This window comes from Leptodactylus fuscus, chromosome 2 (assembly GCF_031893055.1).
Source record: "Leptodactylus fuscus isolate aLepFus1 chromosome 2, aLepFus1.hap2, whole genome shotgun sequence".
Lineage (NCBI taxonomy): Eukaryota > Metazoa > Chordata > Amphibia > Anura > Leptodactylidae > Leptodactylus > Leptodactylus fuscus.
In genome coordinates this window covers 212566095-212586701 of record NC_134266.1, presented here as the reverse complement: position 1 = coordinate 212586701, position 20607 = coordinate 212566095, and the positions used below count along the sequence as shown (strand labels likewise).

The window sequence follows — 20607 nt, the reverse complement described above, 5'->3', positions numbered from 1 at the left end:
TTTTCCCCGCAACGTCTCCACTGCGGGCAAATCGCGGCGTTTACGTCCCGTGGGGCCCCCGACTTAATACTGTGTGAGGGCTGCTCTGTATTTATTATTCCTCCTATTATATGTCTTATCAGTGTCATGTGTTGCTACCAAGAAACATGCCCTTCAATTTTAAGCGTCTGCAGTTCCCAATCTGTCTTGCATTTGCTATGACTTTTAAAGCATGGCCTGGAAATTCAGCGCTAAAGCTGCTGGAACAGCTGCGGTGTGAACGCATCATGGTTCTTCCCGCAGCACATTGAACAGAAAGTTCAGAGTTTTCCTTCGCAGACTTTCTGTTACAATTCTATGTACGGGGAAGCCGCTGGTTTCACATGAATCCCATCCACTTTGCAATTACTGTTTCCGCCAAGGGCAAATCACGATGTTTCCGGTCTGTGGGGCCCCAGCCTAAGGGTAAGTTCATACAGGGTTTTTCTGATCAGGATTTTGAGGCCGTATCCGCCTCAAAATCCTGACCAAAAAGATGGCTCCCATTGAAATCAATGGGAGCCGGTCAGTTCTTTTTTTCGGGAGCCATTTTGTTCCGGCTCCTGGAAAAAGAAGCGAGATGCTCACTCTCCAGGCCGTTTCGCCTCACGGCATCCGCCTGAAGACACTCCCTCCCAACTAGACTCATTCACACCAACTATTCACGGGCCCAGTCGCAGCTACCCGTATTTTGGACTGCTTCAGGTTCCGGGCCAAAAACCCCAGCGTGAACTTATCCTAAACAAAGCACAAGGCCAATCACTTAAAGTAGTCGGCATTAATTTGGAGAGCCCGCGTTTCTCACATAGACAGTTGTACGTTGCTTGCTCTAGAGTGGGTAACACCAAAAATCTTTTCATATACAGGTATGCACCTGAAGGTAAAACTAGAAATTGTTTACCAAAAAGCACCACAATAGATGGTTGTGTAACTGGAAACCAATGAACTACTTATAGATTACACTGGGGGGAGGGGGAAGGGTTGTTATATGTTGTTAATTGGGTGTAAATGTTTATATGTTTGTGCAGAAATTTTAATTTTTGATAAAAAAAAAGTTAAAAAAATAGTTGTAATAGTTTATACTACATAATATGTATCCAATATTTAAAATCAATAAAAACATTGAAATCAAAGAAAAAGTTGTTGACATCAATGTCACGACAAATTATTAAAATGACAAAATAAAAACTTAAGTGCAAAATAAAATTTACTGTAGTGCTCTGAAAATGTCGATTTCAGTGTGGCACAGAAAATTTTACTTTAGGTAGCATAACCAACAATTTAACATATTTTACGCGAGTGAAGCCGCTGGTATTCTACTAGCATTTCATAATGTACTCTAGACAGATGCCACTATATCGCTGTATACTAGTATACATTTACTCATAGGGTTGCATTGTTAAAAAAACAAAAAAAACATCCCTGTGTGGATGTTTGCTGCTTGTGTCAAGTGTAATGTTAAAATACTACCAGAGGAAGGTGCTATACAACCATCTGGGCAGCTCACAGCAAAAATATTGTATGTCAGATTGTTCTTGCCATTGCTGAGCCCCATCTGTCCACCAGGTGGTGCTACAGCTTTGCATCTGAATACAGTCACCTTCTTGTAGATGCCTCTACATCACTGTAAATAAGTAATAGTAGAATACTTTGTGTCCTTGACAGCCAGGGTTATGTGATTGTCAGGGGTGTAACTACCGGGGTAGCAGCGGTAGGGGGACACTAGGGGCCCGGTGACAGCTGCTACTGCTGCAGATTTTTTTATTTTTATTTTTGAAATAGGCCGTTACTTGCTGGAGTAACTCCAGCATGTAACGGGCCCTATTTACTGCAGCGCCGGGGGCTGCCTGAGGATGGAGAGGAGCTGCCTCCTCCACAGTCCATCTTTTAACAGTAGTAAAGCTAGCTATTGCTGCCTTTACTACTGTACCTAAGCAGCAGCTTTCGCCTGCTGTCCGGGCCCCTGCCTCCCGACACTTGCATAGTGACAGCGGGCAGGAGAAACTTCTGTCTCCTGCCCGCTGTCCCCAGGCCCTGTGCTGGCATCTACACTAGTAGATTGAAGGACCTGAGACATGACGTCATCAAAGGTCCTTTAATCTACTAACATAGACTCTGTGTCTTTTGTGGGCGGAGCTACCTGGATTGTACAGGGTAATGGGTTATAGGCTGTAATGGGTTATAGGCTGTGAGGAAGAGGGGTACATGGCTGTGCAGGCTGTGTGAGTCTGCACCCCCATTCCTTCCTTTCTCACACACAGCCTGCACACCCATGTACCTTTGAGGGGGCCCCATGTCAAAAGTTCGCAACGGGGCCCCGCCATTCCTAGTTACGACACTGGTGATTTTTTTTTTTGTGTGTGTGTTTTGCCGTGTGGGGCCATGGCCTCAATCTCCCCCTTCCCCGTTAATGATTTTTTTTTTTTTCTTAATTTAGTTATTTTCTTTCATCTCTATTTTAAATATATTCCCCATTAGGTAGTGGAAGTTGGCTATCCAGTGAGCACATGTTCACACACAACAGCCAAACGGGCACAGCTGCAATTAGTCTGTGTCCTTGATGGTACAGGATATGGAATACAAACCACATCAGACTCCCTTTACTTTTCATATAAGTAGGGATACTTGGCACAAGTGACTACTGTCTGTGTTTGTGGCTATATCCATAGAATATATTAGAAATACCCTATTAGATGTGGGCCCCAGGTTGTATATGTTGCGAGTATCCAGAGAATCTTCTGACTGCTGCGTTTCACAGTCCTGTTATTTGCTGTATATCTTTGAGAAGGTTTTGGAAGTTTTGTGGTTAGTAAGGTATGTTCCACATGGTTGGTCTAGAAACAGACCAGTTGTGCTCTTAAGGAGTCTGAGGTTGCCTTTAGGAAGTACACCGCTCAGATGGGGAATATTCATTTGTCACCTCTTTACAGACTTGTTAACCCTTTATTAGACAGTTCCGAAACACTGACCTATTTACACATCCTGTAAACTTAGATTAGACACTCTGAAAATGATCCAGGTTCCTCACAGTGACAGTGGTCGATGCTGGATGATAGATCTGGCATATCTTTATACAGTCTAGTGGGTTTTTTTTTATAGTGGACTTTATTCTGAGCCAGAAACTTACAACACAGTTTTGGTGCATCTTGGTACAAATAAGGAGAATCTTTTAGCACCTCTATCAATTCTAGTTCTCAGCATCTGAATAGGCGCTGCTCTACTGATTCCTACACAGTTGGAATTTGCTATCCTCCACCAATGCCGGGCAACAATTGCAGTGAATTTTGGTGCCTGATGTGCTTTTTAAACTCTATACTGTCAGAAGGGTGGTGTTAAGCACGAGTGGGGTGTTTGTGGGGGTTTATTTTGGGGAAGGGGGGGGGGTGATTCAGAGCTCCAATCGGAGTCAGGCAGGGGTGTGACTCTGAGCTTGGACACCGCCCTCCTAACAGTAGAGTCTCTAAATAGTTTTTGGTGTCTGAAATACCAACACCATTGATTGCTCCGTAACGGAGGGGGCTGGAGAAAAAAAATTCCAACTGTGCCAGATTCAGTATAGCAGCATTCACAAAAGCAAAGAAATGGGGACAGTGAGGCTGTAAGGCTAAGGCCCCACATTGTGGAAATGCAGGGTTTTTTAATGCAGATTTTGCTGTTTGTTTGTTTGTTTGTTTTTTGTTTTTTTTACTCTCAACCAAAGCCAAGAATGACTACAAAAGGAATGGGAATTATGTAGGAAGTTCTTTATACTTCTACCTTCTACTTAATCCGCTCCTGGCTTTGGCTCAAGAAACTGAAGCAAAATCTGTAACCAAAGAAGCTGTGTTTCCACAATGTGGGGCCTTAGACATGTTTAGCGAGTCAGAAAATTTTAGCTCAAACTATACGTGGCACATTTATTGCAGTGTCTAGTTGTAACCTCAGTAGTAAATATAGGCCATTGTCCTACAACTGTGCGACCGTTATGGCTGCTGATGTGTAAAACTTAACAACATCTTATTACAACATCCCTGTAAGCTGGAAGGGGTATTTTCTGCATTGCAGTTTGCCAGGATTGGGAAGGTCTTACTTTAGCAGTAGGGCGATGCTCCTGTGCACCACCTGTCACTATACATAAGAGTCTGCTGAGGCCAGGACAATGGGGGCAGACATAGGTTGAGGCTGAGTTCTTGGATCTGACAGCAGAAGAAAGCAGATCTGAGCACTTCAGTTTTGTTCGATTGTAGCTTGAGGCTGTTTTTTCATCGTCTACAGGACTCTGCTCCCTGACTAATCCAGTTTGTTTAATAATTGAATTGGTTTTAATATCTGCTAAGAGATAATTCACACATAACTGAGCAATGCTCCACGTTCGGTTACCTCACATTACATTGGGCTAGATGCCATTATTATCCGTCTACTATGCGAGCTGTGTCTACTGGCAGGCAGAGCCATTGGAGTCTTTTACTTCAAGACTTCTATTCACACATTCAAGATTGGATGAGAATTTCAACATGGGTTCCATGCCGACGTCCTCATTTAATCTGCTAGCTATAGGGATAATCCTTGACCAGATATTCCTGGTATCCACTGCACATCTGTCACAGAAATCCTAGTGTTTGTCTTGGATTTCTGTAACATATCCTCTAGGTCTGGTATATGAATGGGTCAAGTGACCCTTCTGGGTGGTCTTAGTTGGCTCATGATCCATAAGGCTGGCCATACTGCTCAGACAATGATCAGCCATACTGTGACCGATTGGTTCAGCCGATTGTGACTGATTGGTTGAGCCGATCATGACCTACTTAGCAGATGCAGGAAAGGTCTGCCCCCATCAGATTGGTGTGTATGTATTTATGTATATATAACGCCCTAAATTGGCCATTTTGGATAACTAAAGGCCGGTATGTTTCACTATCTGTAGGTGATGAATGATATTGGAGAGGAGTCTTCTTTCTGACATCCAGTGTCATTTAGTAAGCCATTATTCCCATCCGCAGCTGCAAGCATTGGAAATATTGTCACGCCTTAGCCTTAGGTGTTTTCTATTCTTGTTGCCTCTGGAAAACTTTTGGTTCACCTGAGGATAAGTCCTAGGTAATTTTAGATGAGTCTAGGGAATATGACTGTATTGGCTGTGTTCTTGTACAGAACGTATCCTTAGGAGACCCAGTGGATGTGCGGACCAGGAGCAGTTATTGGGAGACGTGTATAGCAGTATGCCTATTACTGAATGTATAAGATTTAGTTAGGATTTTATACAGATATCCTATCCTACAAATCTGCCAGCAATCTGGTCCCTATATTCAGGAGGAGCTCCGCTTAGTGCTGTATTTCTTGCTGCTGCTTTTGCATTGCCTGCAGTTTGCCTTCCATATACCAGCACACATGCATTCCTTCCTGAAAGACATGACATGTGTTTTTTTTCCCTCAGCCGTGACTTGTTTTCAGGTTGTGTCCGTGATGGTAATGCTACAAGACAGCCGATGGCTGCCCAAGCGATAATTACTTGTGACTCCACTGAGTGGATTTCTTTAACCCCGTGCTGGCTGGACCTTTTTTCTTAGCCGTGTCGCACCTGCTTACTGAATGCCACTTCCAGTCCAATACTACATATTCACGTGGGGGGTGATCAGGGTTAATATTCAGATCTGAAGTGTAGTACCAGACTACTTGTAAGTGGATTAGGAAGGAGGAAAATCTGCAGCAATTAGTTACCAGGCTGCAATGGGATGGAACGGCCATTTCATAACTGGATTAGCCCACTGTTGAAAGAAGCGAGCGCCTGTATTTTCCGAGATGTAAAATCTCCCAGTCGTAAAGATTTTAATCTCTCTTGATGCTTTATGTAACAAGCGTCACGTGATCCGCAGCTCGTGTTGTCATCATCTGCCCTTGTTTCCTCCTCTTGATCTCAAAGCCAAGCCAGGCACCAACATCTCCGCTAAACATACAAGAGACCAGGGGTGTCTTGGTGCAGGGAAATATATCCCTCCCCCTTTTTACATAGAAATTACAGAATAGTGAGATGAGCCCGGGCAACACTGGACGGTTTGTGAAATGATCCAACATGAAGGATTCACTCAGCAGCTAGTCAGAAGCTTTCCACTAGAGCGCTCAGTGCCATGGACCAGTCTCGATAGCACAGTAACCATGAAGGTGCTTGTCTTGGAGCTGGAGCAGCATCTGAAGAGGTATATTCTCAAGTGGTCTGAAGTGTTTTATCCAGAGGAGAAGATACCAGAAAAACGATGTCTACACGGCACATTCACACATCCCATAGGCTCTGAATACAGGGACGCTCTGTCTGATACAATGGTGACTTGTGTGTTTATGGACTGCTCGGAGTGATTGTTCCCAGGAAGCCTTTTATCTTCCCTCTATGTGCAGTAAATGGAGGCAGTAGTAAGGGATTAACTGCAGGATTGTCTGCGCTGCTGTGTGAAGGTTAAAGTCTTCCCTTTCCTGTGGTTTATGCTTCCCATTACCTGAGATGACTGACTGTTTTTAGGAATTGTTCCCACAGGACAGGCAGACCCGTGACGATTAGTAGTCTTACATTTATTCCTATGACATGGCCGTATGTTATTTATGTAATCCTTTCAGATTTTGTTGTTTTTATACCGTCTCCACGTTTGACATTTTCTTTAGTTTTTAATAAGTTGTCCTTTTATTCTCCAAATAATGAAATGACAGACATGTCGGATGACTATGAAGAGAGAGTTCGAGGAGTCTGTGGGGTCAGGGCATCCATGTGGGATGTGATAGTCTCATGGTAGCCCTCAGTGTATGATACGGCATTAGCTCGATCAGATCTAATATGGATGTTTTCTCTGTTCGGTGGCTTTCAGAATCTTAACTCTCTGTTTATATAATGGAGCTTGCTGCTTCTAGGTGGTGGTGTAGTCTTGCTGGTATCATCTGTTAGCTTATATTACAGACCTAATTCTGCCCCAACTAACCAGTTGTTCTGGTGGTAAATTGAGGCTTCTTTTGCAAGCTAGAATATACGTGGAGCTTCTCTTCTTCCCCCCCAATACACATGCATGCTTAGCTGTCACTTGGGAGAAGGGAATAAGCCGCTACTTTCCCCTTCTCAGTGGAGATAGATTAGTTGTTGGCTGGTCCTTCTAAGGCTACAGTCACACCTGCGTTGGGTGACCGCTCGGGGATTCCATCCCCAATCCTGCTTTAAAAATGTGGGGAGAAAAGTCCTGCAAGCACGTGGACCCGAAGAATGGAGGCCTCAACGCACGTGTGAACCTACTGTTAAGCCATTGGTATGGCCCATCTTTAATATCTAGGCCACCGTTGGTATATACAATTTTTTTTTTCCCCCTGATTTGGTGCCGATTTCACTCATTGAATAGCATAGGGTGAAATCTGCTATGAAAATTTGCACAATAAAGTAACATGCTGCAGATTTGTAATTCTAGAGCACGTAGTTGACATTTAGTAAAATCTCATTCACTATGCTGGGACTATAAAATGCTGTGGCTTTATTCCACACGTAGTTCTGTGATAGAAACCCACAGCACTTCTATAATTTGTGAGAATATTAGGCCTCTTGCACATGTTGATGTGGAGTTACATATAGGTCCATACATCATATGTGTAGAATAGTGTGGTATCGGCTATACCATTTTGAGAAGTTCTTTGCAGAATTTTTTTTTTTATTAAAAAAGAAAAAATCTGCATCCAAAATCCGGTTTGTCTCCAGAACTGGATAGATGGATAGATAGATTAGGATCACCTGAAGCAAACAGTTTGTGTTTTCCTCTATTGAGAGATCTCTGTTTTTCTCAATATGCAAATGAGCTCTTCGGAGCAACAAGGGTTGTCATTGCTCCAAAGAGGTAAGCGGAAACACCTTTGTTGCTTCAAAGAACTCATATTGACCAAAACCTCTATCTCTCCATAACCCAAGGTCCCGATTCACAAGGGGAAAACGCCATAAGGATCACTTCAATCTATCTCTGGGGCTGAGATCTTGTGACAAACTTCCTTTAAGCTGCAGCCTCATGTTGCAGTAATGCAGGTTTTGCTGCGGTCTTGTGAGCCAAAGCCAAGGGTGGATTGAGCAGACGATAGAAGTATAAGAGCTTCCCATATATCGCTCATTCTTTTTGTAGCCATTCTTGGCTTTGGCACAAAAAAAAGAAAAATCTGTAATGGGCTCGTTCACACGTGAGCACAGGGGAGGTTTTTGACAGCGGATTTCGCCTCAAAAACCTCCCCTTACAATGGTGGTCTATGCAGACCGCCAGGCTTCTTTTCTCCGCTAGCGGCAGGCTGCTGCTGCTAGCGGAGAAAAGAAGCGACATGTCCTTTCTTCAGGCAGGCAGAAGCCGCGTGGGCTGGGCCGTGGCTTCCGCCTAGCGGCAGCACCCTCCTATTTCGGCTCATTCATTTGAGCCGACAGCGGAGGGGAAAGCCGCGACCGCGATGATCGCAGCAGGCGGGTTTTGACCAGAGAGAGACGCGGCTTGCCGCGGTGTCAAAACCTGCGCGGGCAGTTCACGTGTGAACTAGCCCTAAGAAAAAAAGCTGTGTTTCTGCGACGTGGGGCCTCAGCCTAAATCTTAATGGCCAGCTGTGTATTTTCGGCTTAATGTAGAAGTTTATCCTATGTACAAAAGTTAGTCAAATTTCTTAGTGGCCACTTTCTACCTACCCCCCCCCCCCTCCAAAAAAAAAAAAAGTATATGGAAGTTTTGCATTTCCTGCAGAGGCTGTTGGTGGTATATAGTGATAGAGCTGCCATGTATGGATAGATTACAGAATGCTGGAAGGTGTAGCATTTATATCTATATGATTTCCTTTTAGATTAATACCCAGTGTGAATTTCCTCTACATAATTCCTTTCAATAATTTGTTGCTGTAGTTGTGCAGCAGATTTGCATTGAAGAGGGCTAAACCTTGGAATTTCCATACAAAATAAGCGTCATGCCACTTACTCCCACAACAGAGATGAGCACACACATTTTCAGATGAGAGGGAATGGGAATGTGGAAACCCCATAGAATTTGGATTGTTAGTGGATTTGCCAAGATCCTTGTGAAATCGACATGTGAACACGAACTTGAGTGAAAAGAATTGAAATTCTCCACCATAGGACAGGGAATGAATGCTGGATATGTAAAATACTGTCATCTCTCCTTTCGTGTCTCATAGTTAATACTTGTAGTTACCTCCTAGAAGCGGGTTGAGTAAGTTGTGGTGTGGCCGTACATACTCTGATACTGCCCAGTCATTGCTGACTTTGCCAGACTATGTAGGGATATGCCCTCTTTATAAGGGGGAATACCACCCAGTTGTCAATTTCAGCATACGTTTCTAGTTGGAAGAACATAAAATTAGTATAAATATTTACCATGACATACATGTCAGCAGAGAACACGGGTCCCTTGTAGGCATGTATGCAGATTGAAGTTTACATGAAATGGACATGTATGTACAACCGAGTAGATCAATTTATCTTTATAATGGTGGTAAACCTTGTATACAGTTCTACATATTCCTTGGTGTAGCATACAGCCCTCTCGGGTATTCTAATAATCCAGCTGTCACCTTCCTATATAAACGGCTCCTATTGGGACCGAAGTAAAGTGAACATCTGTCAGAAACTCTGGGGACTGGTTGTTTGGTGTAGAATTCTTTTTACCGCCATTATGATGTAAATGATGCGCCTTCCATATGCTTACTGGCAATTTTCATTATTATGATTTATATGATGTTGTACATTTGTGAAGGGCATTACAAGTACAATAAATGTAAAACTAAGTGCCTGTCCATTCACAAGACTAGTAGTAGAGAAATGCAATGTAGTCTGGTGCACTTAGTATGTGGTAGTGGGTGGATACAGCACCTGTATATTTGGCTGAATGTTCCAGCTAATCCCACCATGTATCACATCCTCTTCTCTCTTGCTATCTGCTGATATAGGAGAAGGAAACCTCAGAACTGCATATACTGTCCTATTGTAGCTCTAAGATGTGGTAATAATAGTATGTACCAATCCCAGGGATCCAGTGTCCTCTGTCATTTCTTATGAGTAGTCTGTATAAGGACACTGGAGTAGTCAGATGTGGAGATGACAGAACCTCCAGTCCATGAGGAAGGAAGGCGCTGTACCTGCACTAGAGCAGGACTTCATGTGCCTGACACCTCATTGTGAATCAGCAATGTCTGGTATCTTATGTAAGTAGTTTTTATAACCCAGTGCTTATATCTAAACCACAGTATCTGGGCTTAAAGGGGTTACTGATTTTTAGAGATTCTCTTCATAAATAGAGGGTCTGCACTATGGTACATTAATGACAGAGGTCAGATTAATGTCCTAACCTGCTCATTGCAGCAGCACTTGCCAACCATCTTCTGTGTATCGAGGCCTCCTGACTCTTCCACAGTGACATGTCAGAACAGGATTGTCCTATTGGATATCCTCAGCCTGATACTAAGGGTCCATTCACACAGAGGAAAATGATGCTAGCAGAAAAAGGAACCAATTGAAGTCGGTACTGAAATTCCATACCAAATTCCTCACCATTTTCCTCCGTGTGAATTGCCCCTTAGGGTGTTTACACGCTGTGTTTTTGTGCATTGTATATGCCATGAAATTGTCCAACAAATATAGTAAATGAATATTATAGACCCCCATTCACCTGGAGTGTAAAAATACAAAATAAAAAACCATCCTTAGTTCAGGCGAGATTAATGAGGTTGGCCTTTTTTGATGCACAGAATAGTGGAAGTTTCCATAAGGAAAGGTAATGTCAGGACTGCTCTAGGCCGTTCTCCCTCAGAATACTTTCAGGGGAGATGTCCACTCCCTAGCAGTATCTGTCTGTGGAGATATCCACTCTCTAGCAGTATCTGTCTGTGGAGATATCCACTCTCTAGCAGTATCTGTGTGTCGAGATATCCACTCTCTAGCAGTATCTGTCTGTGGAGATATCCACTCCCTAGCAGTATCTGTCTGTGGAGATATCCACTCCCTAGCAGTATCTGTCTGTGGAGATATCCACTCCCTAGCAGTATCTGTCTGTGGAGATGTCGTCACAGAGCAAATAGGAGCTGGCAAAATGCACCTTCATTTCAGAACTCCCCCTCCACCACCCCCAACTCCCTTTTCTGCTTTGGCAACACCAAATGTTTTATTCTTTGGTAATGCAAATAAAGCTCATTTGTATCTTGTATACTTGCTGGAAAGTAAGGATTTTGCAGCAGCTTTCCCCAGAGATGACAGCTGGTCACAGAGTCTTTAGCGAGACCCCTGCCCAATCAGCCATATAGGACTTTTACAGGAGTCATTTATACCCATGGGGACTATCCACCTTCACAAAGAATAACTAACCTTCCATACCCCATGTGAGTATATATATATTTACATGTCGTGCCGTATATATGATATAATATATCCACGCTGGGGTTATATATCTACATCTATCTCCATACATATAGTAACTGCCTGAGGTTGTCCTATTTGTTGGTATATTTTTACTCGTATCACCATATATATGTCATGGTACTACCATGTTCGGGTATAGCTTTATATCTGTGGTGCTCCATCTATGGTCATTACTATGTGGGGTGTATATTTACATTGATTTCCATGTATGTTAAGGCACTGCCATTTAGTGCTGTTTTAACACATTAGTAGGCCCTGTTCAGAGATTTCATAAGTGCCCCCCCTCCATGTAATTTATTGCCCAGCCCCCTCCATACACTCATAATACTCTCTGCCCCCACTTTGACCATTCAATACAATATATTGCTTAAAAATGAAGTTCTACTCCCTTCTCCCCATTCCCAGGGAGGCTGTGGCTGTAGTGATGTCTCCATCTTGGCGTTTATCGCACCTTCTCTACACTGGAAATCATAAACCGCAGCCTGAATGATGGAGCTTGTTCTTTGCTCCACCTTTGTATTCAACATTATGTGCTAGGGATACAGAGATGAAATTGGTACCTGCTGTCAGAAACAATAGGGCAGCAACTGAAATGTGGGACTATCCTGCTGGACTGTTTGCCCTATGGTTAGTGGCCTTGGTTGGGGTATGGGCATAGACATACATCTGTCGCCATATATATGATACAGTATTACCATGGGGGTATATTTAGATCTATTGCCATATATATACTGTACAATACTACCACCATGTAGGGGTATATAGATAATTGCATATATGGCGCTGTATTAGATGGCTGCAGGGTTGTATTCACTGGGTATTAGACCTGTAGGCAGTGCAGACTATGACTTAGTCAGATCCTTTGCCCTCACTGGCGTTATATACCTGCAGTGCACATGTAATAATACTGTATGTTCTGTCCCAATCCTATACTGTACGTGACGTGCAGATGGATAGCATGTAATCTCCAGTGTGTCCACCAGGCGGCGCTGCTGTGCTGTAGATGAACGCACTGATAGATGTCTCTTGAAGATGTCGCTATGTGACAGCCTCGGAGCGCCTGTATACTGTGCACGGTGTGCTGTGATGGATGTCTAGGTAGCTGCAGTGACGGTGTATGGCCAGGTCAGCAGCTGCAGATGACTGTCTCCTCAGCCGCGCTCACCTCACCCCATCACTCCTCAGCCATCCTTCTCCGCGCTCCTGGCCAAGAAAGGGTGGCAGTGGATGGAGGGGGCGGTTCCGAGCGGGCCGGCAGCCAATGAGCGCGCTGGGCATGTATTATGTAATGAGGCCGGCGCTGAGCTGAGCCCGGGGAGCGCTGAGCTGGGACATTTCTCCCGCAGCATCCTGAGCATCACACGGCGGCTCTGGCTGTCCGCTGCCCCCGCTCCCCGCCATCACCCCGGTCCTGTGCTAGCGATGTAGAGCGGCGGCCGCTATGGATCTAGGGGTCTACCAGCTGCGGCACTTCTCCATCTCCTTCCTGTCCTCCCTGCTGGGCACAGACAGCTCCTCGGTGACACTAGACAGCAGGTAAACGTCAGGCACCTGCTGTGTCCTAGGCAGTGAGGGCGGGCGGGGGGGGCCTGACTGCTACATGGACATGGACATTGTGCTGCGCTCATGTGTAATAACCGCCATCTCTTGTGTTTGTGTTACAGCGCCTCTGGTGCCAGTGTGGTTGCTATCGACAACAAGATCGAGCAAGCCATGGTAAGTGCGCTATGTGCCTCTTTGTTACTGCCCGGGCTCTACAGCCGCCGCCGCTGCCGCCGCCGCTCCTCACACGATCCTTGCGCGCTGTTACTAGGCAGGAGGAGAAGCTTTAACTCCCGGCTATAAATATCTCGCAAGCCGATTGGTCCGCGCTCAGTCAGTGCGGTGGGCGGGGTCGACTCCTTATGACGTCACTTACGGAGAGGAAAACACTATGCGGCAACCTGCTCTGCTCAGACCGGCTAGAGCCGGTGTACTCCGGGCGGGCTGCCTCTCCGGCTATTGTCCTGGCGGCGGCGGCTCCCTCACACAGTGCAAATAGTGGTGTGCGCCATATGTACCATAGCGACCCCTGTGCTGTATTATAGCTGTATACACAGGACATCCCACTATTATATAGATATACCAGTCACAGAGGGAACCATATGTACCATAGCGACCCCTGTGCTGTATTATAGCTGTATACACAGGACATCCCACTATTATATAGATATACCAGTCACAGAGGGCACCATATGTACCCTAGCAACCCTTGTGCTGTATTATAGCTATATGTACCAGCCATAGTCACAGAGGGCACCATATGTACCCTAGAAACCCTTGTGCTGTATTATAGCTATATGCACCAGATAGTCACAGAGGGCACCATATGTACCCTAGAAACCCCTGTACTGTATTATAGCTATATGCACCAGATAGTCACAGAGGGCACCATATGTACCCTAGAAACCCTTGTGCTGTATTATAGCTATATGTACCTGCCATGTCCATAGCCTATTACCCTACAGCCCCATGCTGCTCTAGCTATACAGCATGTGGTTACAACCACTAGGTATGAATTTACCCTTAGTCACACAATGAGTTGCTTTGCATGTGGTCCGTACTCGCTTGCTAGGTCTCTACAGTTCAGTCATTGGTCTGATAACGTTCTCTGCGTGGCCCTAAAGATTGCTATTATATAGTTAATAATGGCATCTGCTCCATTGTGTAGTCATCCTCTAAGACTAGGGCTGCGTTTACATGTTCAGGCTTTTAATTTTTGAAGCCAAAAACCGATGGTTCATAAAGGGAGATATCCTATAAAGGACACAAGGGCACGTCTTCTCTTTTTCTTCAGCCCACTTCTGGTTTTTGCTTCAAAAACTGCATCTACAAACCTGAATGTAAGATCCCACTGTGACTGGTGGTTTATAATATAATAATAATAATAATAATAATAATTCTTCTTCAGTATTTTGGGAGGTAACCTTATATAAATGCTATATACTGATGTATTCTGAGCTCTTGCTACTATTGATGCAGAGGGGATGTGATTCTAGCCAGCTGGTAATCTATAGCAGGATGGAAACTACACGCAGAGTAGCAGCCACATGTGACAGGAATCCATGAAGCATGAACCCATTTCCATATTGAATGTTTGCGACAACAGGATTTTGTTGGTAAACAGAATTTTTTTCCTGCAGTACTGAGCATCAATTCACAATCCTTGTTGGTGGCACAGTTCTGTAGGTAAAAGTGCTGCTAATCGGCAGAAGCATGCTGCCATAAATCCGTTTCAAGATTGGTTCTCAGGCTGCAGTCACATTGGCATTTGGAGACTCCGTCCCGCATTCTGCTTAAAATATGCAGAGAAAAAAGTCTTGCAAGTAGTACTCTTCCTTTTGAGTGGAAACCCGGCTGACCCCAGTATAGTATGTAGTGGTGTTTTTTGTTTTTTGGGGGGGCCCCAAAGTTTCTGTCCCTTGATTTATTGCTTAGCATTGTTCCATGAAACCACACATGGTCATTTTCTGCAGCAAAGACAGGACTGTATCCATAAAGAATCATTTTTTGGTGCCACAACTGCGTGTGATTCCAGTGTGTATTGTCCCGGACATGGTTGCTTGGGGTGGACTAGTGACCACTGTTTTCTGTTCTAGGACTTGGTTAAGAGCCACCTGATGTATGCTGTAAGAGAAGAAGTGGAAGTGCTGAAAGAGCAAATCAAGGAGCTGATCGAGAAGAACTCTCAGCTGGAACAGGAAAACAGCTTACTGAAGACCCTGGCAAGCCCCGAGCAGCTCGCCCAGTTCCAGGCTCAGCTTCAGAGTGGCTCTCCACCCTCATCTTCATCTTCCTCATCCTCACAGCCTGCAACAAGCACCTCTGCACCGGCACAGCCAGCCTCACAAAGCTCGGGCCCCTCTGCATAGCAGCTTTATCACTTCAGAATACCTTGCAAATGGGGCTTGATTCCAGTTGACTTATCCAGCGAGCATACATGTACATCATCCTGACAAGTGCTGAAGAGTTTTGTTACCATCAGGTCTTATTATTCAGGAGAGCCCCATATATAATACCATCTGATGGTAACATGGTTTTGAGTGCTTTAAAAGCTTGGAGTTTGACATTTACTGAGGAGGTGGCCAGAATCTCGGCCTTTTATAGCTATGAAGTGTCCTAATAATTTCAGTGACTGCAGAATTCACAAGATTCTCTCACCCTTGGATGTGCCTCTGATCTTCACTTATTTATAGGGAGCAGGTAGAATGATGTGCCTCCCCCTCTACCACAGCTATTCGCTTAGTTGCAGCCTTCCACTGTTCAGTATTAAAGAGCTGTCTCACTCCACCTCCTATGAAGCGTGTTGCATTTGGGAATGGTCTGTGGACTACAAGCGACAGTGTAAATACACAGGGTGCTGCATTGTATGCCAGCTGTGATTCCTTAAGATATGTTTTTTTGTTTTTTTTTTAATTATTTTATCATATTCTGCCCATGACATGCACGGCTGTAAACAATGCAAGTATGGTTGGGCATAAAGAGGGGAGAGCAATGGACCGGACTGGAAGTAACTCAAGATTTTTGTTCCTCTGCAGCAAGGAGGAAACTTTTTTTTGTCACAGACACATTCCCAGTGGGTAAAGGTATATTGAAGTGTACTCCCTGGTTATCCACAATTGGTCAGCTGAGCCCTTCGTTTGCAATATCACTTATCAATAGGATTGGATGCACTGATCCGTTCTGAGAAGATGCTGTTGGAAATTAGGAATATTATTATTATTATTTCAATGAAGTTTATTTGCCTACTGTATATTTGTGTATGTAGTGTAAGTACTCTGTAAAATAGGAAAAACTTGTAAGTACTACTTAGGTTGTACAGATTGAAATTTAGTGGTTTCATTGGCTGAACTGAAATTTTTCTTTTTGTTAATTTTTTTTTTTATTTTTTAAAGCTGCTACCCTTTCCGTTGCTAGAAGAACTGGAGATGCAGGTTCTCCTGGCGTGGAAGGCGTTAGCCAAGAGCACACCCGCACAACTGTTTAGGGTAGACACTGTCAACCTGTGGCTCTTTAGCTGTTATCGAAGTACAAGTCTCACAGCATGCGCTGTCGGGTATCAGCTGGCAGGGCATGCTGGGACTTGTGGTTCAACAAAAGCTGTCGAGTCATAGGTTGTGACAATCTGGATAAGGACATGGCAGATTCATGCCACGTTTTGTGTATTCTTTTATTGAATTTGCCTTGCTGGTGAGTATCTTTTGAAGTAAATCCAGTTCACTGAAGTTTTTGTTTTTTTGGTTTAATCACTCCAGATACTGACCACTTTCTGCTAACCTAATGGAATATTTGAGCTGTAAGGTAGTATGCATACGTTGTGCATGTTCTCTAAACAGTTGTAACACGTCATTGTATTTAACTGTTGCACTTGTCAACTTTCAATAAAGCATACATTGTTGGTAAAGAAGAGTCAGAGTACTTCAGCTTGCTCTTTAAGTGCCTGCACCTACTCATTGGGAATTAAGGTAATGTGCCCTGTCCATTGAAGCTGCTCCGTCTCTGCAGGGCCAGATCCTTACTTATTCTCTAGGACTTTTCTTGGAAAATGTGCTGTGCTGGCATATTCCAGAAAGCAGGGAGTTCCAGCTGATCTTAGTAGATTTATTATAAGACATGGCTTTGCTTAGCAACAGCCCACCCTCCCCCCTCAAACCAAACCATGAAGGATTTCCCTTGCAAACAGCCCACGGGCACATGAAGATTACATGGAAAATGTTGCATGGTTTTACAAATCCTGAGCATGTTGGCATCCGATGTTAAAATCTGTTACAAGAGCCATATTATATATGGGCTTCAGTGATCTCCAGCCATTTCTGAGGAATTTTTTCCGTACCTGCTTTAGTTTCCGAATCATTTACTATATTTGGCTGTCTGCCTTTTTCCAAATCCCTAGTGTGTTCCTTTTTTTTCCTGTCTGCTCAGGGTGTGGTTAAAAGACGTAAATCAGTGTTTCTCGGCTATTTTCAGCCTTTTCCATCATAAATAGTTATATACATGGTATTGTTATGGCTGTGTGCGTTTTTAGCCATGTCATCTCTATATAAATGTGTCTAGGGGTGCTTTTCTGTGTGCCATGTTCATGCCATGAGAGTGAATAGTAAAAGCAGGAGAAATTCTACTTTCTCTCTTAAATATGTACTTTTAGTTTTGACTCGCATGTGAGAAAGCACCCTATGGCAAAGGCCTCATGTTGCAAAAAAACCCTTCAATTTTTGTTGCAGATTTTGCTGTGGATTTTTGACCTAAAGCTAGAAGTGCATTGAGCAGAATAGAGAAGTGTAGGAGCTTTTATTATATCCATTTCTTTTGTAGCCACTCCTTTCTTGGTTTGGCACAAAAATGCAGCAAAATATGCAACAAAAAAGCCCTTTTTCTGCAGCGTGAGGCCTTAGCCTAATTGTATATTCACACATGGCAGTTAAGATGTGGTTAAAATTGCATCTTAAAAACCACTTTATTTTGCTACTGTTTTCGTGTGGCTGTAGTTTTCACAGGTTAAACCTTACCTACCGTTTTTTTTAATGATTTCTCAACCACTGTGTGTGAATATGCCCTAAGGCTCTATAGTTTCTGTTCATAGATATAAGCCAGTACTCAGATCTGGATCCAGCACATGACGGACTCTAATAGTCCTGATGAATAATATTATATGGTCTGTTGGAGATCATTGTGTATACAGTCCTATCTTCTTTCTATTTGATCTGAAATCTGCAACAGACCTTGCAACGTACATGTGAACAATGCTGAAACAATTTAAATATGTACATGTATTCATTGATGGAAGCAAGGGCTAGATTTCAGAGTTCTTGGACTACCCAAGGCCAGATATCATAATGTGAGAGAATAAAAATTGTTTATCTCAAATTCAAGAATAGTCTGCAGTAAAAAAAAAAAAAAAAAGATTGCTATGTATACTATACAATTCAGCATAACTGTGGTCAAGGAAAACTGCTAAACAGAATAAGATTTTCTGGCTGCTACAACTGGAATAACTACTCAATAAAAAATTGATGGTGTATATCAGACCTGCAATAATATTTAGTCACTTTATCACTTGTGCTTAATTGTCAGCTGAGGATTTCCTATTGAAGTAGAGCAAGTAAGTGCGCAAAAGTGTAGCAGCCCCTGCATCAGCATCGCTGCCTCATGTGACTGCCTATGATCATACAACTATGCTGAACAATCGTGCGATCATCGATGGCTACGTGTGGGCAGGCTTTCAGACGCATGTGGTTGCACAGTGAGCGTACACCCTTATAATTTGTATTGGATTTTGCTACTTTTGATTTGCATGTTTAATAAGAATATTGTTTAGGCCTTAACAATGGGTGATTGTATTTGGGGCATGTTCAGACAACTATTTCTCAATCAGAAAATCTGTGGAATCTGCTGCAGAAATCAGAGGCTGACTAAGATTTACACTATTTGGATTTGAAGCTTATGTGGCAGAGGGACTGACTTGTCTGTTCAATTTTTTTTTTTTTTTTTTACTTATTCCCCTCTGTAATTCAGTAATTTGGGTTTCACACCCGTAGTAGAAAAATCCCTACTACTGCATAAATTTCCCATTTCAATCAATGAATGCAATTTGAGGACAGTTTTTTGAAGCAATCTATGCAAAAATTGCGTCAAGTGAACGTGCCCTTTTGGCGGTTAGCCATTATACGTTGCTGTGGAGTTTTCAGGCAGGACTTTACCCCCTTCTATCTGTTGCCCTCACATCTATACCACCTCTGTGGAGTGCAGCTGTTGCACTTCATTTCTGCATTAACGGCAATAGAAACCGTAATCTTGACCCACGATTTGTCTACTTTAGGCTGAGGCTCCACTTTGCAGAAACACAGCATTTTTTAATTGCAGTTTTTTTGTACTTTTTGTTTTTTTGAGCCAAAGCCAAGAATGGCTACAGAAGAAGAGAGAAATATATAAGAAGCCAGCCCTAATACTACTATCTTCTGCTCAATCCATTCCTGGTTTTGGCTCAAAAAAACGCAGCAAAATCTATAACAAATAAAGGTGCGTTTCCTCAACATAGGGCTTTAGCCTTAGTGCAGTGGATAGTCAGAAGAATACTGGACTACAAAGTGTCTTCTTGACCGTCTGTCACCCTATACTTAGTACAGGATAGGTAGTTGTGTGAGGCTGCTGGCCCAGTCAATATTGATTTTCCTGTTTTGGAAAAAGTCATCATTGTAAATGTCTGTATAGTAAGTAAATTTGCTATAAAGGAGTGGTTATTAGTAGCGATATGAAGAGGCCCTTTAAGGCCGCCAACTATATTATGTGCGTCTGTTTGCATTCTGCCATCAGTCTCATGCATCTTTAATAATGTTATGTAATGATCATGATGCTCACTGCTTAGTGATGTAACGTGTGACTAACTGTACACAGCTAAGGATTAATACAGACTGGACACAAGGACCTGAGACTACTATGAAGGTAATCGGCATTTTTTGCAGGTGAGCTATGTGAGGAAGAGATGTAAGTGGCTTGAATGATTTATCTCCTTTATTGTAGACTTTGTCATGCTTAGTATTTAGCAGTGGTGTCACCATTAATGTAGATCAGAAAGCTGCATTATTGTAAAGCTGGGGGAGCAGTACAGGAGTGGCGAGCTGTCATGTCACACAAGAAGCTCTGCAGGGCTCTCGTCTCTGAAATACACCTCCATCTAGTTTACTTGGCACCTACATTGTTGCTGTTGTCAGATTATGCTTGTTATGGGTTTTTATTAACCTGTTCCCAGTCAATTTTCGACTTCCGTTTTTTACTCCCCTCCTTCCAAAAACCATATATATATTTTTTTTTTTTAAACTACGTTGGCAGGTGTATGAGGGCTTAATTTATGCAGAACAAATTGTCCTTCGTAATGGCACCATTTATTATTCTGTACAATGTACTGTGAAACTGGAAAGAATTTTACAATGGGGTGGAACTTTGCGTGACTGGTAAAATTGTGCTTTAGCCAGCTTTGACCAAGGCACTCGGTCCAGGTATTACCTCGGGGTCTCCACTGTATAGGCAGCAAAGACATGGTGGCTGCTCAGTTTCCGAGTGCCGGTTGTATCAAAAACACTTGAAACCCGCCCTAATAGCAAGGCCGATGTCTGGAAGGGGTTAATCTGTAATCCGCATATACATATATTACTTTGTTTACCACC

General features: G+C 43.3%; 1 protein-coding gene across 3 annotated transcripts in view; it reads left to right on the top strand.

Moving 5' to 3' along the window:
- Nucleotides 1-16853, top strand: part of TSC22D1 (TSC22 domain family member 1) — a 66554-nt gene extending 49701 nt beyond the window's left edge. Inside the window, exons 1-3 of one of the 3 annotated variants that reach the window (XM_075265446.1) lie at nt 5830-6191; nt 13072-13123; nt 15046-16853. In XM_075265446.1, coding sequence (XP_075121547.1) covers nt 6058-6191; nt 13072-13123; nt 15046-15318 — 459 coding nt within the window. In that variant the 5' untranslated portion in view covers nt 5830-6057 and the 3' untranslated portion in view covers nt 15319-16853. Of the gene's footprint in view, nt 1-5829; nt 6192-12504; nt 12944-13071; nt 13124-15045 lie in introns of those variants that run through there. The other 2 variants (XM_075265447.1, XM_075265445.1) reach the window with 2 other exon arrangements.
- Nucleotides 16854-20607: the final 3754 nt, after the last annotated feature.